General features: G+C 46.1%; 1 protein-coding gene and 1 non-coding gene across 2 annotated transcripts in view; one reads left to right on the forward strand and one right to left on the reverse strand.

The window, feature by feature from the left end:
• Positions 1-986: 986 nt before the first annotated feature.
• On the reverse strand, positions 987-1,059 carry Trnav-uac (transfer RNA valine (anticodon UAC)). The gene has a single exon. It is a non-coding gene; the product is annotated as a tRNA-Val (tRNA).
• Positions 1,060-1,595: 536 nt separating this feature from the next.
• Positions 1,596-27,203, forward strand: part of LOC119387974 (importin subunit alpha-4) — a 47,609-nt gene continuing 22,001 nt past the window's right edge. Inside the window, exons 1-9 of the mRNA XM_037655568.2 lie at positions 1,596-1,783; positions 5,028-5,233; positions 7,699-7,794; positions 8,682-8,767; positions 8,878-8,964; positions 14,320-14,534; positions 16,500-16,631; positions 20,305-20,433; positions 25,452-25,556. Of these exons, the coding sequence (XP_037511496.1) occupies positions 1,718-1,783; positions 5,028-5,233; positions 7,699-7,794; positions 8,682-8,767; positions 8,878-8,964; positions 14,320-14,534; positions 16,500-16,631; positions 20,305-20,433; positions 25,452-25,556 (1,122 nt within the window). The 5' untranslated portion in view covers positions 1,596-1,717. The remainder of the gene's footprint in view (positions 1,784-5,027; positions 5,234-7,698; positions 7,795-8,681; positions 8,768-8,877; positions 8,965-14,319; positions 14,535-16,499; positions 16,632-20,304; positions 20,434-25,451; positions 25,557-27,203) is intronic.

The following is a 27,203-nucleotide window of genomic DNA, read 5'->3' on the forward strand; positions in this document are numbered from 1 at the left end:
TAACAATTTAACGTCATTTGAAAGCGAACGGAAACGAAAACGCGTCGAGCGAAGCAGCAAAACACGGCGCAGTGGCTTGCTGCCGCTTGCGTCGTATGCTCCCATATCCCGTCAAGTTTGCTGCCGTGGCCGCTGTAGCGCTGGAGGCCGCGCGCGACTGTGGCGGCTCCTAACGTGTGCATGGTGCCTATACCGAGAGAGAGAAAGAAATAGAAACACAAAAATGATATTGAAAAAATAGTGAGCAAGACAGAAAGGGAAGAAATAGAAGGAAAAGGTAGCAAGAGCGAGAAAGAAACAAAGAAAGATTGCGTAACACCACGTAACAACTGGTCACATGGCTGAACTTAGAAGACACTAACATCAGCTGTTCTAGCCCCCCCCCCCCTTTTTTTTAACTAAGCCCACGCAGTCTTCTACTTTACGGACAAATCCTGCAGATGTTGATGTTCTGTGTTTGGAAAAAGTTTATTCCATCGTAGAACGCTACGAATTCACTTCGGTACACGAAACATTTTCACAGAAATCTCCAAGTCCACAGGATGTCCCTAACACATGCTACTAGGGGCTAACACACACATTTATCACGAACATATTTTCACATAAAATACATGTCCTATGGTCTGCGTTTAGAAAAAGTTTACTTTATCGTAGGATGCTGGTCACATAAAACAGACGCTCACGGTAGTGTTATGGGAGCTGCAAAGGGAGCGAGCGCATATAGTTTTCAGAACCTCCTCACTAGCCTGGGTATTGTATTATTTTTATAACTCTCTTATCTGGAACCATAAGTTTGTGAGAAATGTGCTAGCAACAAATGCCTTTTATTTTTTTAAATCTGTTGCATTTTCTGTTAGTGAACATTGAGAGACGATCGAACTCTCTCCTTGAATAGGTGCTGTCTAGTGCTGTCGAATCGGCGCTGCACTGGTAGTCGGGCCATCAGTCAACAGTCTGTGGGGGAAAAAAAAAAAAAAATCGTTTTGTGGTTCCGCCCGGGATCGAACCGGGGACCTTTCGCGTGTAAAGCGAACGTGATAACCACTACACTACGGAACCAGCTGGCGAGGCTGCTTTTTAGACACTATATAAAGGTATTTTCCCAATCAATACACTAAATTCTTAAATGTTTTGGTTTTATGGTTGTGCACAAGGCGACCGCCGTGCAGAACAAAACAAAACCACGAGGTTTTTCACCCGAGTGCAATGCCGAGTTTTTCATTTAAAGAAGCGTTGTTACACACAGCAGACAACCGACAGCATGCGCTACTCGTGGTTTGCACATATCGCAGCCTGCCCGCCTGCTATCGCATAATTAAGTCTAAGCCGACACAAGTTCATTTCAGAAAACTAGAGAATTAAAGCAATTTCAGTGATAACGCTAGTAAGCTTCGTTTTTAACCGTTATACAAAATTTTCACTGCTGAATGCACGATGAGCGCTGCGTCGGCTGCGTCGTGGGCGCTCGGTTCGATAGGGAGTCTCATTCGTTAAACGATTTTGCACCACACCTCCGTTGCAACGTTCTTGCACTCGGCGCATTTTTTTTTATTAAGTTACACGTCCATTTACGAACTAAACTTGCACATTGGCATTCGCACTCTTCGAATGCCTGTGACGTCATCAATGAAGTGCAGACCGGCATTTTGAAAGACGTGTTTGGTTCTGGAAGCCTCCGTTTTTCAAAGACTGCCGCGGCTAAATCAAAGAAGCCAGCATGGCTACAGATGGCCTACAGAAATCGAGGTTGCAGCACTTTAAAAACAAGGGCAAGGATCAAGATGTAAGTGCTTAACATCGTTTGCAAGCAACGTTTTTACGCGCACAACCCTAGGCCTAACAGCTTTACCGTGTTCGTGAAAGAGCTTGCTCGCGTTGATGGAGTGAACGACCTGACGAGCGCCTTAACTAATGATAGCGTGAATCACTGTGATGTTGTTCCCTGAAGCAACGTTCCTACTAGCTGACTTCGTATGCTATGGCCGTGGTGTGTCGTGAAGCCCGGGTCGCTTGTCTCTATTAGGCCTATTTGATGGTTCAAAGCAAAACTTGGATCGTGCGTTGTGCGAGTTGCGGGTGTCTTCTTCGGTTGAGATCGTTCAGTTTGTTCGAAAGTGCTCGTCTGCCATGTTCATTCGACGTTGCGTAATCCGGTTAGTTCGCTTTACCAGTTGTCGCGTGTTGGTAATATTTCTGCACAGTACAAGTGTTCCGAGACGGATCAAATGAAGGGCTCGGAGCGGTCGCGGGATCGACTGCGCATTTTTTGTTCACGTTGGTGTTCGGACGATCCGACTTCGCAGACAGCTGTTTTTGACGTATCCGACTGAATGACACTACTCGGCGACTCGTTTATGTGGCGTGCACGCAGTCCGCTTCCAGATGATTTTGCCTTTCGATCGGCTGCGTCTGCCAAGAAAGTTTTATCGAGTCGCTGCGTTGAGTACATACACCTCGCCGCGTCAGCTTTCGGTATGTAGACGCTGTTCGAAAAGTAATGTTGATGAGCCGTTCTTAAAAAAAGTCCAATTTAATCGAGAGCTTGGACGTAAAGGCGATACGGTCACCACGTGCTTGTGGAAGTGCGCAGCTTTGACGTAAGTACACGCCGCTGTTCATTGTCGGAGGCGGTGTGCATCGTGGAATGGTGACAGCGCTCCGTGGCGCGGCGACTCTTGTACGCATGTTCAGTTAGTCATGGCAGTTGCGACAGATTTTCGCTTAACTTTGCTTTCAAGGCAAGGTGGTGTTGCGAAAAATACAGCGTCAAAATTCTGTAAGGCGTTGCGCTTAACACGATACCATTGGCAGGGGGCCTCCGTCGTATATTAAATGTTATACGTTCCTAAGTAAACGTGTATTCGAAACTTTTTTGATCAGTTGTAGTATTTTGCGGCTCAGCGATAGATGCAGCATGCTTGAGCTTTTAGCTTATGCTGCGCCGACTTAGCTCTTGAATGTAAATGTATTGAATCATTTTTTTTTTTCCTTGGTCCATACAAATTCAAACCGTGAAGGTTCTAAGCTGCTACAGTAAAAGTATCAACAACACCTCGTTTTGAATCATTGAACGAATGAGTGGAAACTCATTTCAATAAACCAGATGGGTACATAAGCTTGATTTATTTGCCTTGCATTTGTTGTCATGCATCAGATTAGAGTATCGAACCCACTACCTCTTGCTTAGGTGTGAAATGTCATAGCAACTAAGCCACCATGGTGCGTCTTTGGAAGGAACGATTCTTAACCCATCACTGTGCAGTTAATTTGTTGGACATTCTACTGCTAGCCTTACGAAATCCATTTGAAACTGCATCCAAAACGTGGCATTTAAATTTCACTGAGACAAATGTCAAGCGAGACATGTTTTGTTTGAAATCGTTGACCTTGCTCATGTCTTATGTGTGAAAGCAGTGCAATAGATCAGATTAGTGCTGCAAATAAATTCACCCAAAGCTGGTAATCGGTTGTGGGAAGCTAGAGAGCTGCGAAATTTGGGCATCTTTTAGAACACAGTGATGTACACAGATAAAATGAAACAGTTTTTTTGCCCAAAGGTACTGTTACCAAGTAAGCAGTATATTTTCTAGGTTTCTTGCATGCTGTGGTGCCATATTTCTGCTAAAACTGTTGGTATGCTCCGTTTGTGCCCATATTTTAAGTGTTGGTTGGTCACCAAAAATATTCAGACTCATGCAGGTGTATGCATCCTCCATGATGTAAAGTGGCTTTTGTCTTGTTAGGTTTGGGCACTGGTTGAGCTCTGCAGCAGTTGCCATCTCGTGTATCTCAATATAAAAAAGCTGCTTGGCCATTTCATTGTGACAAAACATTTCACTTAACACTGAAGATGTGTACTGAATCAGTTTTTTTTTAAGTTAAATGCTCTAACAGAAGTGGACACGCGAGCCTTGCAGCTTAGATGAGGCACTTTATGAGGTGTGTGGTGCTTGAGTCTACGTTTAGTCATAGCGCAATTCAGTTTAATTTTAAGTCCATGCCAAGTAACCTGCAAAATTATAGCGCTTGCATTCTGTGTCAGTTGCTGCCTTTCGTGTCATCTAAGCATGAACTGCATGTAAAGGAACATATATTGTATAATGCAAGAGTAGATTGGGAACAATACTTATATTGGATTGATGGGCCCTGCCATGATCAGAGGGAGTTCGGTGTGCTGGTAAAATAGCGCTGATGCAGGAGGGATGTTCGGGGACCACTGGAATTCCCCAAGCTTCGCTTTGTGGCATGTACTAAAGTTACAGTGTTTCTATGTCATTACTTATTTGCATTTTGTTAAAGGTGCTTGAATAAGATTAAGGAAATACTAAAATAAATCTTTGCAGGCATGTTGCATTTCTTCTGTAGGTAAATGACTCGGGCCTCTAAAAAAATGTCAGTGCGCTCTGCCACTTTTCACAGCTAGTATATCAAACATGCTGTAGCTCAGGTTCAAAAAGGAAGCAATAAAAAAGCAAATGCAGACTCCATAGAATGATTTTTCCGCATAACTGAAAAGCTAACAGTGACACAGGGAAGCTGGTTCTTCCCATGTAACTACAATCGGGTACATCTTTAGAATTAGAAGGCAGTGGCATTTACTCCTCAAAGGGGGATGAATATAAGCCTCCACCAGTGGTAACGCACTCTAGACGGGCGTCAGCTGAATGGCCAGTGACACCACCATCTGGCTCATTGGCGGGACGATTTCTTTAGTCGCAGAGGCAATTAGAAGTCGTGCTTCAATTATCTTGTTGGGGCCTTTCCCGCCTTCTTACGTTATATCCTACTATAAATTCCGCTAATGAAATTGGCGGCTCAAGGGCTGTAGAAATGGGTGAGTATTTTCCCAATATTAATAGCTTGTTCTAACGTGCCATGCTTTTCTGCAGAGAATATTTCAAGTTTACCTTGCCTGCCTTTCTTGCCTAATTAACCATTTGTTGATACTGTCCTTTCTTTTTTGAAATTCTGCTGTTTGTTTACCTTTGTAGCTGCTTTGCATTCACACTCCAACATTTGCATTGCAGGAGATGCGAAGGCGGCGAAATGAGGTGACAGTTGAGCTGAGGAAGAACAAGAGGGACGAGTCACTGCTCAAGAGACGCAACGTGCCCCAGGTGGACTCCACAGATGATGAAGAGGTTGACAGGGGCCACCCAGATCTCCAGGCTATTGTGGCAAATGCAAGCAGCGGGGATCCCAATGTCCAACTCAGTGCAGTCCAGTCAGCCAGGTGATTGTCTGCAGCAATATTCTTTTTGATGTGTATGCTGTTACAGGATGAGAAATTGGCTCTGGTCCCTTCCTGGTAGCTAGCATGGTTCCTTTGAACTGACATCACATTACATTGCTATAGTACTTCCAATTCACATTTTACTAATTTACAGCACAACTTCTAAATCAGTAGGTTGGAGATTAGATAGTTCAAGAGAATAATGTTACTGGGAGTGAGGTATACCAGATGGGTTTACTGGAGCTTGGTGACATTTTAGTAATCAATTGATTATCACTTCGGTGCTTTCGATATGTGAAACCATGTGACTGTATGAGCGATATCTGCAGTGCACTAAAACTTCGATCATTAAATATGTCTTACAGTTAGCATATGCGATGTCTGCAGTGCACTAAAACTTCGATCATTAAATATGTCTTACAGTTAGCATATGTGTTCACAATTGGCAGAATAGGTGCCTGAAACATTAACAACTAGGATCATCAATTCTGAGATATGCCACTGTACTGAAAAGTTATGCTGATGGGAATACAGTAAAAGCTCCTTAATTCGACTCTCGTTAATTCGGAAAATCGGTTAATTCGGACACGTCATCTGGTCCCTGTAAATATACGCATCACTCTATGAGACTGGGCGCTCGTTATTTCAGACAGATTTGACTGCAAATCGGATGATACGGCGACTTTCGGGCCGCTGCCGCTGGCGAGGCTCGAAAACGAAAAAAGAACAATTCGGAACAAAAGTGAAGCTCAAACGCAGCATCGACATGGACATCAATTGTCGACTTTGCTTGTCTTGAGACTGGTTGAATGCCTTTTCTTCGCGTGTGTTGTTGGCAGTGCCATTTTATTGCTTTGTTCCCGTTGGTATGCTGCATCGTTGAACGCCGTTTTATCGAGGAACAATTCAGTACGGCTCCTTTAGCTTGTTGCAAATCAGTTCTGCGGAATCTCGCAAGGTGGCGGAAGGGTTAAGAAAGGGAAAATAGACAACCACCCGTTTTGTAGCACGAAGCCACAAGGAAATCCATACGGATTTCTCAGAAATAAAGCCTTTTAGTTGCCGAAAAATTCGTCCTGGTCCGGGGATCGAACCCGGGACCAACGCCTATCCGGGGCGGTCGCTCTACCAATTGAGCGACCACCTCGGACCGCCCCCAATTGAGCGACCGCCCCGGATAGGCGTTGGTCCCGGGTTCGATCCCCGGACCAGGACGAATTTTTCGGCAACTAAGAGGCTTTATTTCTGAGAAATCCGTATGGATTTCCTTGTGGCTTCGTGCTACAAAACGGGTGGTTGTCTATTTCCCCTCCTTTAGCTTGATTGTTGCTGGTGCTTTTGTGCTGACTTTTCGTGGGAACGCACTCTCCGCGATGGCAACGCCGGCAAAGTGGCCCAAGTACGAGGCCAAGGACTTCACCACCAAAGTAGAAATTTTGCGTGCCCTGAAAAATGGGCTCGGCTGACAAGAAGTTGATCCTGTGCCATGACGTTGGCAAACAATACGACGTGAGTCTCCTGAGCGCAGTTAGCATTCTTGCGTATGTGTGGCAGAACACGCCTGCGCACGCCATTGCCAACTGTTTCAGGCACAGTGGCTTTGTTGTACCCGATTCCAGCAATGCCTAAGTGTCGCCGGACGACGGTGCTGACGATGGGCAGGATTTCGGAAGTGTCTGATGCAGTGACACTAGAGGATTATATCGGCATTGATGATGGCGTTGCCACTGTCGGCTGTCTGACTGATAAGCACATCGTCAAGGAAGTGATGCATGGCAACGAATCCGAGAACGAAGAGCCTGAAGAGCAGCAGCCACACCATGAGCCACACGGGCCCCCTCGCACTGTGAAGGAAGTCTCGGAGGCCCTCGTCATCCTTGAAGAACTTTGTTTTGGCACTGCAGACAGCATGCGAGCTGCTGAGCACCTTGAAGGGCTCAGAAAAATTGTGTCCGCGCGAATTTCTGCTCGAAAAGACACTCATCCGTGATTACTTTGTAAAGTAAAGGTATGTTGAAAATTGCATTTATTGTGTTTATTCGACCATTCGATAATTCGGACATTTTTTCCGGTCCCTAGAAATCCGAATTAACGAGCTTTTACTGTAGCGTGATTTTAAAGGACAAAGGGCTACAAAGTTCGAAGGGCTTTTTTAATTTTATTTCTGTCACCATTTTTAGTCGTTTGAAGGTTACTCCATAAAAAATGCTATTGCAGATTAGTTGTGCATTTGGTATGTAAGACTGAAGGAAACGGTGGTTGAAGGTATTTACATATTGTTGCCTGTGGCATTCTAAACACATGTCATATTAATTAACCTTTGGAAGGGGTTTTCGGGGTCACCTGCACACATTTTGCACAAAAGCTTCAACTGTGGCGGCAGCTGTCACGGACAAGCACATGGAGCTTCATGTTCATTTGTGATGGAAATTTACTGAATAAACGTACCCTTTGCTTTTTCACAGGAGGCTACTCTCGAGCGATCGTAATCCACCTATTGACGATCTGATCAACTCCGGAATCCTTCCTATATTAGTTCAAGCCTTGCGAAGGCATGACAAGTAAGTGTCATCTTTTCCGTTTTATAGTCTGTGATTTCAGACGCTGCAGTATGGGTGGAACTGTTGGTATTCAATGTAAAAGCATATACGCATTATGTATTGGTGGGTGATGTTGGTATTGGGGCTTCCCCCGATAACCAGTGTTTTGCAGTTAAACTGCCTTAATGTTGAATTATACTTTAAAAATTTGCATACAATGAAAGCGCAAGTACCCTTGAATGGCAGGCACTTTGAGGTTTACGTCCTCAGAGGCTTGCGATGCATTACACTCTATGAAAGAGAATAGCATCCCAGTTTTCTCTAGCTGGAATGAGTGTTGTGCACATTAACACTGGCATTCAGGCTGTGTAATTGTGTGCATACCATGCCATGGTGTATACAATGGTCCAACTGGGCAGTAATTTCAAAGCTACAGATGCTGCCATTTTTTCATCGCATGCAACATCTGCAGAGTTGCAGATGTTGCAGACTCATTGGGCTACAATGCTGTCGGCGGCAGTAATTATGCCAATGTTGTATGCCTGATGGCTGGCAGGGTGCTGTTATATAGCAATAGCTAGCTTCAGTGCTGTGTTCAGGTAATGAGCTGCCCACTTGTCGTTATAACACCAGCCAGTTAACTGCTAAACATAGTTATTGCTGTGAATGCTTCACTGTTTGGGCACGATTGCCATTACTTAAGATGCTTAACGAATTCAATTTGAAAATATCTTTAGTAGTTGAATGCATTGCTGAAAATTTGCTTTTGAGCTAGAGAGCTTCACTCATGTATTTTAGCAGAAAATACTTGACAAGGACTTTTTTGCATAAGTATAAATAAGTGGTCAGATATTCCTTCATGGTCAGATTTATTAAAACTTGTCCCTTATTGTGCCAACATTTTTCAGCCCTTCCTTACAATTCGAAGCAGCCTGGGCACTAACGAACATTGCATCAGGAACATCGCAGCAAACGCAAGCAGTTGTCAACGCAGGTACATTTTCTATCTTTAAAAGTTTTAGCCTCCAGTTTTCTCCTTTCATTGAAAGGAATGTATCCCTCCAGCAATTTTTTACGGCCTTCCTTTTTTTTTTAAATATGCAGATGCAGTACCACTTTTCTTGGACTTGTTGAGGTCACCACACCAAAATGTCTGCGAACAAGCAGTTTGGGCATTGGGCAACATAATTGGTAAGTTGTGTACAGTGGAACTTCGATTATACGTCCCCCGGTCCTGCGACGACCCGCGTTTTACGACGAATTGGCTTGGTCCCGGCAAAACCCCCATAGAAATAATGTATTAAAAACCTCAATTGTACGACGCAATTTTACGCCGGCCCCGCCTCGTACGACGCTTTGCTGGACTGTCCGAGAAAAAAAAAGACCTACGATGACGCGGGCTGTCACGCAAACACACTGCGGCCGGGCGAAAAAAGTCGGGAAACCGAGGAACCGAGTTCGTATCCGCGCTGCCACCACAGGGCCTCTTCAATTTTTCGACACGCGGTCGGCCATAGCTAGCCAGAGCCAACGTTGGCCGGAGCCAGCCGGAGCGCATTCGTTTTGTCGCATTGCACTGCGCACTTCCGTTGTCGCCTTTTTTTTTTTTTTTCTCTCTCTCTTCTTTTGGGTGGTTTTGTAGTGACCGTGACCGTTGTGACCGCAGTGACCGTTGTGAGCAGATAACATGGCAGATAATCTCGAGCTCGCTTTCTAGTATACGATAACTTTCACTACATTTCGTGTAGTTATACCGGACGTGTTGAACGGCGATTGTTGAGCCAATGTTTGCGACAGCCGCGGGAACCGGAACTCGCCGCTGTCTAGCTACCAGAGGGCTGGGGCGTTTTAGCCGCTCGCGATTGGTCGAAGCTTGCAAATCGAATAGGCCTACTGCCGTGCTGCCATTCAGCCATTCCTTCACGTGTTTGCCTCATCGGTTGGTTGTGCTGCGCCGCAGCTGCTGTGTCCACGTGCAAAATTTTCTGTGTTCGGTCATTGGTGTGCGAGGAAGCTTTCGAACTTTTGGTTGCGAGTGCTGCGTCTCGCAATGTCGCGGAACCGAAAACCGCTGACGCTCGGAGAAAAGCTTCGCATAATCGAGGAGGCAGAGAAGCGGAACGGAGCAACAAAGGCCAGCATTGCCCGCGACCTGAACATTCCCGAGTCGTCGCTGAAAACGATCCTCGCGAAGAAGGACAGCATCCTACTAAATGCGGCAAAGTTCGGCCTGAACAGGAAGGCCGCGAAAGATGGCAAATATGCTGCCATGGAGAAGGCCCTCGTTGAGTGGTTGCGTCAGGCCCGCAGTTCAGGAATCGCCGTGGATGGCGCAATTTTGAAGGAGAAGGCTGAGACAGTTGCATTGCGCTGCGGCATTGACGACTTTAAAGCCTCCAATGGCTGGTTGGATCGCTTTAAAAAACGCAGTGGAGTTGTGTACAGCCGCTGCTGTGGAGAGAGCGCGTCAGTCAGCTCCGACACTGTAGAAAAGTGGACTGCATTGCTGCCGGAATTGATACGGGAATACAAACCGTCCGACGTGTTCAACGCAGACGAAACTGGATTATTTTATAATATGCAGCCAGAACAGACATTGGCATTCAAAGGAGAGAGCTGTCACGGGGGTAAGCGAAGCAAAGAGCGTCTTACCGTATTGCTTTGCGCTAATGAAGACGGCTCTGAAAAGCTTCCTGCCCTCGTGATCGGCAAGTTTGAGAAGCCGCGATGCTTCAAGAATTTGAAAAGGCTGCCGTGCCAGTACACGTTCAACCGGAAAGCCTGGATGACGGCTGCTATGTTTTCTACATATCTGCAGCAGCTGGACTCCAAAATGGGGGCTAAGAACAGAAAGATTCTTCTTCTGCTTGACAATGCGCCATGCCATCCATCAGATATGTCGCATTTGAGAAATGTGAAAGTTGTATTTCTGCCCCCCAATTGCACTAGCCAGCTGCAGCCACTTGACGCTGGCGTCATCAAGTGCATGAAACAGAAATATCGGAAGTTTCTGGTGCAGCGTCGGCTGGCGGGCATGGAACGCAAGCAGTTGGATAAGAAGCTTTCTGTGCTTGACGCAATGCACTACATTGCTAGTGCATGGGACGCAGTCACGCCAGAAACTATCGCCAACTCCTTCAGGCACTGCGGCTTTAATAGAAGTGGTGCTTGTTCTACCAGTGAAGCTGCACTGCCTGTTGACGATGAACCAGAGTTCGGCAGCCTGGAGCTGCCTGGATCTTTCGCGGACTATGTTGGTGCCGACGACGACGTTGCAGTGTGCAGTGAAGTGTCGCTGGATGACATTATCGAAACTGTGCGTCCCGACACTGCGGGAACTTCCGACGAGGAAGAGATGGACGACGCTGCAGAGGCTAGCGTGTCCGTTCCGACTTACGCGGACGTGTTGTGCTACGTCGACCACATTCGGCGGTTTGCTTGCGCACGCGATGAGATCGGCGACTTGCTGCCAGATGTTGCAGCTATCGAAAGAAAGCTGATGCGTCGTGGCTGGGCAAACTCTCAGAAGAAAATCACAGATTTTTTTAAAAGGTGAGAAATAAAGGTTCGTTCACACCTCCGATAAAATGCGTGGTTGTCATTTTTTCAATTAATTTAATCTACGTTCCTCGGAGCAGCGTACGTTTGTGCCGCGGACTTTCTTAGGCATTATGTGCCCGCTGTTGTGGGGCAAAAATGACCGTCACTGCCTATATTCTCGGTTTTTCGATTATACAACGCCCGGATTATACGACGATTTTGCGCGGTCCCCTGAAAGTCGTATAATCGAAGTTCCACTGTATCTCTACAGATTTGGTAACAGTGTATTGGTGGTCATTCTAAGGGGGACCGTGAGTCTCACCGAAGTTAGATCGCCTGACAACGAAGGACAACAACCTTGATGAGGAACTCGCACTGTAAGATAAACAAGCTATATCTTTACTCTGTGCTTCTTTGCAATGTAATGCACGAGTCGACTGTAGAGCTTCTACTCTGCACATCTTCAATGGTGCCTTCACACAAATGAAGTATGGGGCATACAAAATTTTGTTCAATTTTTCGCAGGAACATAACATTCATGGACAATAATGATGCTCCGTGATGCATTACTTGTGCGGAGCTGTTAATGCATTACTTGAGCAGAGCTGTTTTGGCGTTATGATTTTGCAGTGATTCCACTCCTGCGCCAACTGCGCCAAAGTGCGCCAAATTGTATTTACTGCGCCATCCTGATAATATCGACGAAATTTGCGCCAAACTGCGCCAAAGTCTCGGGTTTGGGGTCGTCTATCACCGGCAATCGCACCGCCGGCGCGTCAGAACATGTGCCGCTCGATCTTGGGGCTGCCAATAAAGTCGCAATCATGGACCAAGAATTATTCCGCTGAATAAATAGCGCTCGCGCGTGCGTCCCGAGTAAGCCACGATGCCATGCACGGTGCCGACGCAGCTTCTGTTCTGCAAGTCGGCTCGACAGCAAAACGCGCTCTCCGCAGAGGCTCGTGACGTCTATAGGCCTATCGGTAGCGAGAAGGTGCGACGGCGATTCATCGGCGGACGTCGTCTGTTCCAGAAACGCTGCTGATAGCTCGTTTCAAGCGTCGCACGGCACGTAAGGAAAGCAATGTTCAGTAATAACTACATGAGTGCCGCTAAAATGTCTGTCACTTCTGTTTCCGGACATCGCGGAATGAAACCTGGGATCGCTCGCAGTAGATATATGGACAATATCGAATTTTCCTTGCTTCGCGTTTATGGAAGAGCACGCGAACGGTGGAAACGCGTTGACACTTTTCCTCAGATATACTTTATCCATGGATCTTCATCCAGAACAGCTTTTTCGTAATTCCTTCCGCCAGCACGTCCGAGTTTGTAATCACTCTGCGGTAAATACCCCCTAAAAGGCCCTGCCCTTTCGAGCTCACGTGCTAGGGTTCCAATTCGAATTTTTTTCTTGCTTTTTTAAAAATGTCTGCTCATTAGTAAAATCATATCTCCTGGTCGGAGCAGCCGCAAATGCGCAGCTGTCAGTAGCGGGCCCGTCGCTGACGGCCCACAGTGAAGCGGCTACGCCATGTTACACGTCCGCCCTCGCTTTCGGGGGTCAATAGCCAACGGTTAAAAAGAGCGAAGAAACGAATGCGATACCAAAAAATTGTATTGTGAAACGAAGTAAGACTAGCAGCTAACTCTTTTGGATCCTATCTCGCGTAACTCAACAAAACGCTGGTTTAAGGGAAAATGGCCCCTCCAGGAACCAAAGCGTTTTCTTGCTCTGAGTTTTCTAAACGCGAAGTAAGCGTTGAGAGCACAGCAAGTTTACGAGCAGTCTCCTGATGCCTCGAGATAGCGCGCGCGCAAGCGACTGCGCCCTTCGAACGATGCGGCCCCCCCCCCCCCCTTTCCGCTCCCCTGGCGTCCCTTCATGCTCCTTACGAAAGACGGGCGGGGCGTTTCCTCTCTGTTTGATGAGCAATCGACGGCAGGCCCGCACGCGGGAAGATGTTATCTCATGCGCTGTCCGTGCAGCGGAGACAGACGGCCGGCTAGGTTAATCTCCGCTTCAGCCGAGTTCGTCGCCAGCGCTCGCGAGGTTTTACCCGCGGCTAGAATGCGCGTGGTGATGTTATTAATTTGGACTTTATACGGAAAATTACGGCAACGGCGACGGCAAAAATCCGCCGAGAGTGTCCATATAATTGCTATCGCAAGGGTGAATGTACGGGGCAGATTTTGCGCCCCCCCCCTCTTAGGTGATTAGGTGGGGGGGCGCCCCCCCTGCCCCCCCTGTGCGCACGCCTATGCTCCTGAGATGATTTTTTCCATGAGATTTGCAATGAATCGAAATATTTCTAGCCTTCATAAGAGCCCCATAATAATACTCAGGTGCTTGAATGTTAATGCAATATGCTTCTGTATTGCACTCCAGGATTTAAAATATGCTGCTCCAAAGTGCTCCCAGATGCAAAATTATCTGCTCCAAAGTGCTCCAAGATGAAAATTTTGCTGCTCCAAAGTGCTCCAAAACGGAAATTTTGCTGCTCCAAAAATTGCTCCAACTCACAAGTCCTCGGTAGCATCACTGATTTTGCAATTTATCTGGCGAATAATTTGAGACATCCAACCTCAGCAGTCGCAATGACTTTATGCTTTGGTGGCGTGCACCTCTGGTTTCTTCCATCAATGTCGCTGGGCCTCTGCTCGGGCAGCTTGTTTAGCAGTGGCGGCAAACAAAGCACTCCCACTGGTTGCATCGCTCATTGTTAAGAACTGGCTGAGACTATTTTGTATTATGATTTTTTAAAGGGAAGTGCGTGAGTAATATGGCTGCCGCTGACGTGTTGTGGGGCATATCGCATTAATGCTTAGGCACATTTAAGAACATTCACCATAGACAGGTCTCTGCTCATGCTCTGTGGTTTTTGTTGTCTTGTGCTTTATTTGTGCTGTTTTTATAAAATGCACTGTGCTCATTTGTGTACAAACACACACGAGTGCTCATGATGCCTTTGTTGTATCTATTGCAAATTGCCATCTTGGTTTCAGGGGACGGGCCGCAACTTCGAGACTACGTTATTAAACTTGGCGTGGTAGAGCCGCTACTGTCATTCATCAAGCCTTCCATGCCACTAACGTTCTTGCGCAATGTTACCTGGGTCATCGTAAACCTTTGTCGAAACAAAGACCCTCCGCCACCCTTGGAAACTATCCGGGAAATCCTGCCTTCCCTATGTCTCCTCATTCACCACACGGACAACAACGTGAGACCATTTTTCCTGTTGCCATCATTTTGCCAAGAGTTCTTATGGACATTACACAGTGAATATTGAGGCACTCTTGGCAAAAGCGTGAAAGATATTACAACAGTATGCTCAAACCTCAATATAACGAACCATCGGTTATAATAAAGTAAATGAAGAATTGACCTGCCATAGTGCTACAAATATATGTTTATGACCAATTTTCGGATACAAGTCATTTTCGTGTCACATGCAACTTCATTATTATGAGGTTTGAGTGCATTCATCTCACAAGAATTAATGGCACTACTGTTTAAAATTCTTTTTTTTTTAATTCTTGATTGATTTTTGACAAACTAGCTGAGCATGCTAATTTTGAATATAAAATTATTTTTCTAGTACGTTTGATGTAGCTTATAAAATATAAAATATTTCATGTGCCTTTTGGGGAGCAAGATTTTTGCTAAACTGAAAGAGTTCCAAAGTAAACCAGCATACAGTTGAACCCACTTATAATGATCCCAGATATAACGATCTATCGGTTATAACGACCATATTTCGGTGCACTTATGTTTTTCCCATGCTACCCATCGAAATTGCGTCTACATACAGCGAACATTCTTCAAAGCCTCCTACTTTTACAACAAGTGCTTCAGACCCGGTCATGGTAAATATATGGCTTATACGAAGCAAAAAAAAAAAAGTTAAAGCAGACCTTCTAATGCATGAGAGGCGCGCGGGCACCTAGAAACGTTGATACATTTAAGCAAGCGTGTATTGCGCGTTTTATTAGGCGACAACCCAAGTGCACTGTGCCTGCCACGCAGGACCGTCGGAATATAGCGGAGACGTAGAGTGCGCGTTGCTTGCAAAATGCCGTCTTTGCCACGTTGAACAAACATGCTACTCACTGCACCCTCGCACGGTCCGAAGTGAAGCAGGCACAAAGAGAGCACAAATGCACGTAATACAGCAGGCGGCCCGGCAATGATGGCGTGAGCCGAGTAGGCGATGCGCTGCACGCAACTAGCCAGGGATTATCGGCTCCACGTGGCGGTACCGCAGTTCAATGAAACAGTGTCAGTTCACTGCAAAGGCAGTTCAATTCACTGGTGCACACGGCGGGTGTCGCTTCACAAGGCGAAAAGGCCGAACTTCTCACCGGAGGGGTTAGCACTTTTCAATAAAAATGCACCGAAAAAAAAAAAGAAAGTGGCTTGGTCGCTAAGTGCATGTTTTTTAGGGCAAGTCCATTTACAACGAACTACTGATGTAACAACCAGTTTTCGCGGCACTTTCGAGTTCGTCATAAACGGGTTTGACTGTATTACTGTAGTCTGGAATCGGAACTGCATGCAGTAGAACAAGAATGGATGTTCTGAACCCATTTGACTAGAAGTTCTGGTATGCTAAAGATGTGTGAGAGAGTCGGTGTCAAGCGGGGATTTCGCTCACGGCGAGCCGATTCCCACATCGCTGTGACATCAAGATCTTGAGGTTAGCTGGGGCTGGTTTAAATGTTTATTGGTAAATATTTAGATTGTGTTGTGAGCAACTCAGTCTTAACGTAGCAAGCTTTAGAAAATTTCATTGAACCAATGTGGCCAAAATATGCAAAAAGACTGAAATTTGTGACGTCGCGCTGGTGTTTATGTGCTGAAATTTTGGTGCGAAATTCAAAGAGGAAACTTTGACGTTTACTTTTTCTTCTAATAATTATCATATGATGGCAAAATTAATGACAATAGAATACTGAAAGAATAATTTATCGGTCTAAACAGATCTAATGTTTTGCTTTAGTGTCCCCTTAAGGTCAGTTCTATGTGTGGATCTTACTTGCCTGTCATAGAAGTAGTGCTCTCTCTTCTATAGCATCTTATTATTTCCCTGTGTGAACAGTCTTTTGTTTCCTGACTCCTGGCAATGCATGTTTTTTCTCAGTTTTTCAACATGCTCACTTGTGCCACGATTGCTGTTGCACCGCAGATTCTGGTGGACACAGTGTGGGCCATTTCCTACTTAACGGATGGCGGCAATGAGCAGATCCAGTGGGTGATTGACTCTGGAGTGGTGCCCCTGCTGGTGCCTTTACTTAGCCACAAGGAGGTGAAAGTGCAGGTATGCCTTGCCGAAGGACTGTAATGCGAGTTGAAGCCCCACTTGTTATGCGATATGCCTTCACACGGCCCCCACATACTGCCCTTCACAATTTTGTAACAAGTTCTTGATCGATTGGCATTGGCCGGGCAGCAGGCCGCGTGCTACTGTTATGGTTGTTCGTGCTTTATCGACATGAGTGCTCCGGAGCAAAGAGCTTTTGGCATTCATTCACAGCAGCAATTCAGAGGGGTGCCATTCTCCAGGCCAAAAACACTTGACTGTGTGGCGGGACATACATCAGGGATTTCTCAATCGGTGGTGTGGCAGTGGCGACTGCAGTGTGGCAAAATTTTTACATGATACACTAAGCGCAGAAGTTTTCACGGGCAGAAGTCTGGTGCTTTCCTTAGCTTGCGGCACGTGTGACATGACTTTGTGATCGATCTTTACTGTTGACATCAAATTGTCACGCAAGAAGCCAGTGTCTTCGCTTCGAAAATGGCAGCGGGAATACCATGACACACTTCAAGACCAGCAGGGCCTGGGGAGCTACAGTCAAATCTCGTTACAACGAACACCACATTAACGAACATTTCAAATTAACGAACTTTTAAGAAATCCCGTGCCGACTGCTTATAGTTTCAATGTAAAAATATTTCACTACTACGAACTTCAGAATAACGAACATTTCAGAATAACGATCGTTATTTAATTCCCGTGTAATCTTAACAACACCTCAGTACTACGAACTTATATCCCGAAATGCGAGGATTCTTAGATTTCAGTGTATCGGTCATGGCAGTCGGAGCTGTAAGGTAGCAGACGACGCAGCGCGAAGAGCGGACGCCCTCCCGCTAAAACCTGAGATGGCACGTGAGGAGAAAGACGCGGGCGGAGAACTTTTTTTTTTCTCTTCGTTGCGGAGGCGACAACGCATCAGGTTTTGTAAAGGCCCAACCGCATGCATAGCACGCGACTTTCGAGCGAAGGTGACTGCGACAAACGGGCTCCGTCGCGCTGCTCGATTGAAAACTATTGCGCGCACGCAGGCAAATTACGGAAAAGAATTACAGAGTAGATGAATGACAACATGCCAAATTTATTATTGTCTTGTTTGAGATAAAGATGCCATAAAAGCGTTTCGGGACTTCCTTTTTTTTGCAATCTTATGTTTAACCGCGGCAGTAGTATCTGCTGTGATCCCATGGGGCACCCGGAAGCGTACGCTGCCTACGCTACGTCGCACTTTGCAAACTGCGTTATGTTGGGGTTAGTCCACGAGGTGCATCTCGACAACGTTTCCTCTTGCTGTCATAGAACGTTTAAGAAAAGCCGCAGCGCCTCACGTCGTTGCTTCGCAGGGAGAAGGGCTACCTCACACGACGACGATGTTGACATTGCAGCAAGCTACCACCAATGCAGCAAGCTACCACCGAAACATCAAAACGAACCGTCGATCATAAATACGACAAAATACGGCCGCTGCCTCGCTCTCCGCGTGAGATGGGGCTGTAAATAAGGTAGTCTATAACTTGCATTCCTTGAAGTACGCGCCGATTGGAAGCATCACGAGCAAATTGCAACCGAAGCAAGGGTCAGGATGCAGCCATGTTGTTGGATATCGTCATGCTCACTTCCGGGCGACAAGCGATGTTTTCTGGCTTTCCAGAAACCTGGGATGCTATCGCGGAACGATTCTATTTCAGATTCCAATGCCTTTCGTGCTTTTCGCGCTTGGCCAGTGGTCAGAACGACGGTCCGTCCGCGTTATCAGCGCGATCAGCCAGCCGTGTGGGATCGGAAATAGCATCGTTTCGCGATTGCACCCCTGCGACAAGCGACGGCGATGGATGGCCCTCCGCGACAGCAAATCCTCTCGGCCGTCGCTCAAAACTCGCGTGCATGCAGTTGGGCCTTAAAGGATTGCAGCGATGACAAGGACGACGATGTCACGGTAGCACCCGAAGATCGCGACGAGTCCGTGTCGGCCACAGATGCGTTGGACTACTTGAGGAAACTCCGCATATTGATAGAAAAAAGCGGAACAGCGACCGAAGCGGCGGATCAAAATGCGGACGGTCTAGAATCGTTCGTGACGCAGAGTTTGTACTGCACCCGTCAAAAAAACGATCACGGACTATTTCAAATAAACGTGCCTTGTCTGACGTTCACGTGTGCATTGTTGTGAGAAACGAGTTCAAGGACGTACCGTTGCAAAGGTAGGACGTTTGCGTTACTGAAATTCTATTGTTATGGTTAATTTTTGGGCTTTCACTATAATGACCTTTCAGAATAACGAACATTTTTCCGAGGTCCCCTGAAGTTTGTTATACCGAGATTTCACTGTATTCTCAATGTGTCCACCTCGGTGGAGCGCATTCAGTTACTCGAAAAAGCAGTGAGCCGTGACAGTGTCGCGCTCTTGACCATGTTGACGCACCGAACTCTCCAGCAAATTCCCAGCGTAAAAAGAAAGTGGATGAAATGTACAGTAAAAGGACACTTAAACAAACTTGACAAGTCTGAACTTGCATGTGAACGTGTCCATATGTTAGAGAATGATGCAGGGAACGCGTACCGACCTTCACAGGTGCATTAGGCGGGCGGCCACATTAAACCTAATTCGAGGGCTAGCGTGATCAGAGTTCATGCACGGCCTTCGAGATGTGTGCCGAAAAGTGGATCTCTGGGGGCTGCGTTTGTCGCGTTGAAGCGCACTCTGTCCCTCTCATTTGTGTTGAGAGTTCTGAAAGCTTCGAGACGTCAAAATGACGTTGCGGAAGAAGAACTGGGAACGGGGGGCGCGCTATTCGCCAAGCTCCAGCCAACCAGTGGCGGCCAAAGTGGACAGTCCACAAGGTATAGACACATCAAGAATAGCTGCCCTGGGCATCGGATTTCGTGAAGAGGGCTTGCTTGACAACAGCTCGTCAGGACATGTATTCAGTCCAGTAACAATGCTAATAATCTTGAACTCGGTTACAGCACACCACTAGACAAGGACAAAAAGAAAACGAACGAGTTCAGAGCCCATGTCCTTGTCTAGTGTTGCACTGTAACAGTTCAAGATGAATCCCAAACAAATGGCCCAACTTGCCATCTTGCTACTATGCTAATAAAATAAATCTCTGTTAGGGAATGTGCTCGCTTTTTTTTTTTTTTATCTCTCTCACTTTTTTTTTTATGTGCGATTTAGGGGGATCGACCTGCATTAGAGTGGAGATACAATTGTGTAAATATGGTACAACATGTTTTTTTAAAGCTAGTTTCAGTTTCTGTAATCTATCTTGACGTCGCAACACATTTAGTCACGTGACCTTCTGGTCACGTGGTTGTGCAATATATTGTGACATGTCCATGACTGCTCCATCGTCTGTTGTGCACTCATGTGTGGCAAGCAAATGTGCAGTCAACGATGGGCAATGTTTGTGCTGTCGCAGTCAACGATGGGCAATATTTATACTGTAGATCGATGTCACGCTACTGTTGGTGTCAGTAGGAGCGCTATGCAGAAATGAATTTTAATGTCAAAATAAATTATCAGCATTTCCTGAGCTTTTCTTCAGAGCTGTCTCTGTGTACAGTAGATTTGTATGAGAGAGCAAACACAGCTTGAAAATTGGTGACAGTACCCCTTTACCCTACTCATTGGCATAACATTTGTACTGATGAGTGACTCTTTACTTTGCAGACTGCTGCATTGAGGGCAGTAGGCAACATTGTTACAGGCACCGATGAGCAGACGCAGGTGGTACTCAACTGTGATGCGCTGGCGCACTTCCCTGCACTGCTGACACATCCCAAAGAGAAAATCAACAAGGCAAGTTACGCTTTATTGTGCTTTGCTAAGAGGTATCTTTATCTGTGAAATTTAGAACTATACTGGCAAGCATGCATCATTATAATAGAAGCTGGTTTCTAGGTTTCTGATTCGAAAAAGAAGCCATGAAATCCTCAGCTAAGGTTACCAAGACCTAGTAAAACCTGACCACGGGTGTAAATAAGTTCTCTGCTTTACTGTGAAATCACCACATGAACCAAAAGTTTCCATTATTTAGTGTGAATGTGATTTCCTTGACTGCCAATGTTATAATTAAGCCTTGACATTGCCAACATCGAAAGCAGTCAGCTTAGCTGGATACATGCTACTGGTATGGTGAAAGCTGTGACTGTGTAGCTGTATGGCAGTTTTGTGGCACTGTTATGATATCTGATTACGATATTCAGTATTGACGTCAAGTGTAGCGAATGAGATCAGCCAAGTAGTTGGAGTTAAAAAATGCTCCTGCTTAATGGCCTTGTGTGATCACTTAAAAGCTGTAGTGCTCATTAGTTCCATGTATAGTCATGGAACAGGAATGATGACAAGACTCTTGAGAGATAGTAGTGCTTTCCTGCACTGATGTGCGTGTCAACGGGGATTCCCAGTACTAGGCCATCCGCCATTGTGGCTGACATAGCAGTGCATCTGAGGTCAGCGACCGTGTCTTCTGCTGCGGTGGAAGATTGGTGCGCACCGATGATCAGACAACCGTGAGGGCCATTTTTGTGCTGGTGAACCCCCTACATGTGCATTGGAGCACGGCAGTGATGCACTGCTACATTTAAGAGTCCGGGGGTTCCACTGGCTGGGTGCTCCTCTTGTTCTGCACTTGAGTTGAGCCCCGTAATTGCAGTCCCCCGTCTTGGTCTGACCAGTAATGGCTTCAGTGCTGAATTTCATTGGAGTTTAATGGGGTGTATCTTTCCTCAAGTGGTGGCATCACTGCTTAGGACAATATTTTTTTAAGTGCTAAAGTATTTTGAAAGTGTTTTCATGCATGGGCGGTGCTCCATGTCGTGTGGCATGCACTGTGCCATTTTGGCACCGTATTGACATACTGCTCAGGGATGTATAGGGCCCTTGCTCAGCAGTTAGCAGTAGGCTAGAGGGTTGCCTGCGAATACTTGTGGTACAATGGCTGCTTATTAGAACCCGACTAGGCCTTTTTATTTCATAGCCTCATGCATGGCATAACAGTGGAGCTCATATCCAAGGATGGTTCTCCATTTGAACTGCACACTTTAAGGGGGGACACTGCTCTTAAAAATTTTTCTTTATTTCTTGATCGATTTTGATGAAACTTGACGACTTTATGTATATTTGAGTGCTGATTTCAAATATGCACTTATTTTTCTATTATGATGTGTAGTTTTAAATTACAAAATATTTCATGTGCCTTTTGGGGAGCAAGATTATTTCTAAGCTGACTGCATTACAAAGTAAATGAGCATATCAAGATAATCTGCAATTGGAACTGTGTGCAGTGCAACAAAAATGGATGTTCTAAACCCATTTGAACAAACGTTATGGTATGTTGAACATTCGCGAGTGAGTCGATTTCACGCTAGAATTTCACTTGTGAATGTTCAACATACCATAACTTTTCTTCTAATGTGTTTAGAACATCCATTTTTGTTGCACTGCGCACAGTTCTGATTGCAGATTGCCGTGATATGCTGATTTACTGTGTAGCTAACTTAGTTTAGAAAAAAATCTTGCTCCCCAAAAGGCACATGAAATATTTTGTATTTTAAAAACTACACATCATACTAGAAAAATAATTGCATATTTCAAGTTAGCACAGAAATATACATAAACTCAGGAAGTTTCATCAAAATCTATCGAGAAATAAAAAACTTTTTTTCAAGTGCCACGTCCCCCTTTAAAGTTGCAAAGAGGAATACTATACCGCAAATAAAATTACTGCTTCCAATGCGTCCAGCTTGACGCTGCAGCAACAGTGGTTATGGCCATTATGATGCCACGTGTTCATCGTAGTACTTATTACGCATGTGTGAATATTCGAACGAATATTGCAGTGTTAGAATTCGCCTCGAAACGAATTTAAATTATTCTAAATTTCAAAGTATTCGAAATGAACAAATAGGCATATAAAACCACACGTAACCCCCTGTAAAGGTGGTTTCACTGCTGTGGAGGGGTGCTATACCATGAATACACTTCTCCAGGGGAAATCCGCACTGTCGTGAAGCCCCACTTCAAGGTTAAATGAACATATTACGCTCACATCGATTCATTATGTTTTATGTTTAAAAGCTTGTTATACCAGCTTACATGTTCTAAGTATAGTCAATTTTAAAATGTAATGTATTTTACAGGTTATCACTTGCATTCTACCAAAAGTCAAATCCTGCTACTACAGTCAAACCTCGATATATCGAACACGGACATATCGAATTATTGCCTATATCGAACGGTTCCTATATCACGTGGGAAATCGCATGCATTTTTAATTTTTTATTTCGAACGAAGTTTGACGTATAATGGATATATCGAACTCGGCCACCCCAAACCGCCCGCGCTCCGTTGACAGGCGGCGAGCTTTCCCGCCGCGCTCCGTTGACAGGCGGCGAGCTTTCCCGCAACTCTCGGAAATAGCGGTAGCGCGGTGGGCGTTTACGACTGCTGCACACATCGATGGTGCCGAGTGCGCCACTTGAACGTAGCGGCATACGCACGCCGCAGCCTTGCAGCAACGACGCACTGCACTTGTTGCACCAGCTCCTCCTTGATAGTATCGCCAGGCATCCGTCGCATCGGTCGTTGTTGTGCTCGTGTGTTAGGCCTGCCGCGCGTTGTGGTGTGTGTAGCGATGGCTGCAGACGCGAAGAAACGGACGACCCTGACTTTTGCAGCAAAACTGGAAGCAATCCAGCGCGTTGAGAATGGTGAGAAGAAGTCGAGCGTCGCGGACGGGTTAGGCATACCAAGGAGCACATTGAGTACTCTGCTCAGAAACAAAGCCGACATAAAGGCCAAGGCCGAGAAGAGTCAGCACTCGGGCGCGCGGCGTGTACGCAAAGCTGCTTTTGAAGATGTTGAGAAGTCTCTCCACAAGTGGTTCATGGACGCAAGGGCCCGCAATATTCCTGTATCGGGGCCGATGTTGCAACAGAAGGCAAAGAACTTTGCATTCATTCTCGGCGTCGAGAATTTCAGTGCGAGTAGCGGTTGGCTACAACGTTTTAAGACTCGTTTCAACATTGTCGGGAAGACTGTGTCGGGAGAGAGTGAGGACGCCAATGATGAAGAAATTCAGAAGTGGCTTGATCATGAGTGGCCCAAAGTTCTCGCCAAGTATGAGCCGAGCCAAATCTTTAATGCTGACGAGACGGGCCTGTTCTGGCAAATGCTTCCGCGGCAAACGCTGGACACTCGCGGGGACAAGTGCCACGGGGGCAAGCAAGGCAAGGCCCGTGTGACGGTCCTATTGGCTGCCAATATTGATGGGAGCACGAAGCTGCGGCCACTTGTAATTGGCAAATTTAAAACCCCGAGGTGCATGCGGAACTGCCCCAATATTCCGGTGACTTATGCCTGGAATAAGAAGTCGTGGATGACGAGGGATATTTTCCTCAAGTGGCTGAAGGCGTGGGATTCGGACCTGGTGCGTCAGGGACGGAAGGTATGCCTTATCGTCGATAACTGCACGGCACACCACACCGATGCCCAGCTGAGCAACATCGAAGTGGTATTTCTGCCGCCCAACACCACTTCGAAGCTCCAACCGTTGGACCAGGGCATTATCCGCACATTTAAGTCTATCTACAAGCGTCGGCTGATCGACATTTTGCTTGTAAGACTCCGGATGGGCCAAGATCTGAAGATCGATCTTTTGGGCGCCATCCAAATGCTCAAGGCGTCGTGGGAAAACGTCAAGCAGTCGACGATAGCCAACTGCTTTCGGCATGCGGGCTTCGGTGGACGCACTGACGAAGCATCAGTGGAAGAATCCGAGGAAGCTGGGTTGGCATGCGCAGATGAAGAAAGCGAGCTCGCCGAAACGTGGAGCAAGCTGGAGAGCTTTGTTGGTGCGGAGCCGCAAAGCATGTGCATCGAAGACTTCGTTGGAGGTGACGACAGCACTGGTACAACGGCGGAGCTAACGGATGTAGAGATCGTCGCCGAAGCTACCGCTGAGCAGCCGAATGAAGACGCTGCCGAGGTGGATCCCGCAAGCGCTGATGGTGCCCCGCTCCCGACATCAGCTGAGGTCGTAGCCGCTTTGGCCCTTGCGCGCCGCCACTGCAGCGCGATTGAAGGCACCGGCCTTTCACTTGTGGATCGCCTGGACTATGTTGAGGACGCAGTCGTCAAACACGCCATTGCCAACAAAAAGCAGGCTACTCTTTTTCAGTATTTTAAGCCAACACAATAAATACTTTGTTTGAATCTTCAAGTGAGTATTTACTGCACCACGATTGGTTCGTTGGTTGTTTTCCACAAGTTCTTGACGCATTTTTTACGTGATTTTTTATATCGAATTCTGGATATATCGAACTATTTCGCGATCGCCGTGCCGTTCGATATATCGAGGTTCGACTGTATTCAAAGTTGCGTCCGCTTCCCTTTGAACCAAAAAGAAGGACATTTGCGCATGCCTTGTTTTAATTAAAAAAAAATATTGTGCAGGTTAGTTCGGTCATGACAAATATGCTCATTTTTCTTTATAATATGTGATATATACTATTCGATTCGAAATTATTCGACCAAAGCACAGTTAGCTTCGAATTCGCTTTGAACCTAAAATTTACTATTCGCACAAGCCTATGCTTTATGCATCTATAGGCTATACCAAAAACCGTTATTTAAATATTAAAGGTTACTTATTTTCCATTTCAGGAACAGCAATACTATTGATTTTAATGCACACTGTTTGTGCTCTGATGTCAATTATTTTCCAGTCAGCAGGTTTTACTGTTCAGTACTTTCTGTCAGTATATGTAGGTCCTGTTAGTAATGACTCAATTTACGCTCCCTGTATTTCCTTGCAGGAGGCAGTGTGGTTCCTGTCAAACATCACTGCTGGCAATAACCAGCAGGTCCAAGCTGTGATTGATGCTGGTCTGATTCCAATGATTATCCATCATCTCAGTAAGGTGTGCATTCTTTTCTTCCTCTGCACACAAAGGACCATGGGCGGTTATAACTATTATGGCATTTGTCATTGATCTTGTTGCTTACTGACTCGCGCGATTGAATCCGGGCCGCAGCAGCTGCATTTTTGATGGAGGCGGAAATGTTTGAGGCCTGTGTACTTAGATTTAGGTGCACGTTAAAGAACCCCAGGGGATCGAAATTTCCGGAGCCCTCCACTACGGCGTCTCTTATAATCATATCGTGGTTCTGGGACGTCAGACCCCAGATATTATTATTATGCTGCTTACTGACACTAAAATTTTCAGTTGTCATTTTTTTTTTTTTTTTTCATCAAATGAAAAGCCACGCCCTCAAGAGCCTAGAAAATGTACTGTAAAGCCTGAGTGCACCCTGGAAAAGTAATTACAGTATGTTTTTAAAAGCTAGTTTCGGTTCCTACTGTACCTGGACGTCACAACACTATGAGCTTTTCATCATGTGCTTGTGCAAGATATCGTGACGTTTCCATGGCCGCTGCATTCCTGGCTCTGTTGGTGGTGCACAAGCAATCATATTGAATGTTTTCGTGCCTGTCGTCACAACTACCGTAAAACCGGAATATAGGTTGACTCCCCCCCCCACTTCTAACTACTGAAAATCGAAAGAAAAAAAATACATGGAATGGCCAGAGTATAGACCGTTTTCACGGAGAGGAGGAGCGCAGCCTCGAACCGGTGTATTTTCACCGCTTTCTCTCTCTCCACCTCGGCCGACCGCTGCCGCTGGTGTGTGCGGATTCCCGAGTTTTGCACTGCGTGGAGCGTGAGAGGTCAGCGTGTTTCCATTTTTCGACGCGCTGAAGCAATTGTGCTGCCGCAAATCGAAATGTCGGACGAGAACAAGTCGACAAGCTACCACTGCGCTGTGTTTGGCTGCGGCAACAGCAACGGAAGCCTGAAAGACTGGCAGCCAAGGCATGCGAAGTGCACAATGCTTTTAAATGACTTGGCTTTTCTCAGGTCGCACGCCTTCTCCCGCAAATAGTGTATTATATGTGGTGTCTTCACTTATGGCCACATTTTCAAGTCATCACACCAGCTTGTGATTGTGCTTGGGTGCTGGTACACTTTATCATCTGCACCAAAGAGAACCAATGTCAAGGCTGACGATTAATAAACAAAATGTTTGGCCAACAGTTGTTTTCTCATAACATCAACCTCTCTGATATCTATGCTACAGCACATGATTTACAATGCCTGCGGCTGGAAAATGTTCCATCTTTGTGCGTGCAATTTCGAGGTTATCGAATTAGCACTTTCCAGTCTACATAACAGAAAGGCCTGCATGACATGTGTGCTTTGGCGCAGGTACGCGTCTCGAACGTTTCGTCGAGAGCACGTTCTTTCTCGACTTGACAATATTGTGACGATAACTAAGGTAGCGTTATGACAACCGCACCTTTTTTTTTCTTTTTCGCGCGACAACCTGGGTGTCGTGAATAATCGGCCCACGTTCGTTAAAGCCAGGTGGTTACTTGGACACGTGCGCTCGTCGTAATGCTTCTCAAATACTCGCCAGAAAACAAACTAGTTGACAATAATGTTACCAAAAGCGGGCGCCCTTTTGGCATATCGCTAGCGGCGGCGGCTCGCGCCGATGCGAACTTA

This window comes from Rhipicephalus sanguineus, chromosome 3 (genome assembly GCF_013339695.2).
Source record: "Rhipicephalus sanguineus isolate Rsan-2018 chromosome 3, BIME_Rsan_1.4, whole genome shotgun sequence".
NCBI classification, from domain to species: domain Eukaryota; kingdom Metazoa; phylum Arthropoda; class Arachnida; order Ixodida; family Ixodidae; genus Rhipicephalus; species Rhipicephalus sanguineus.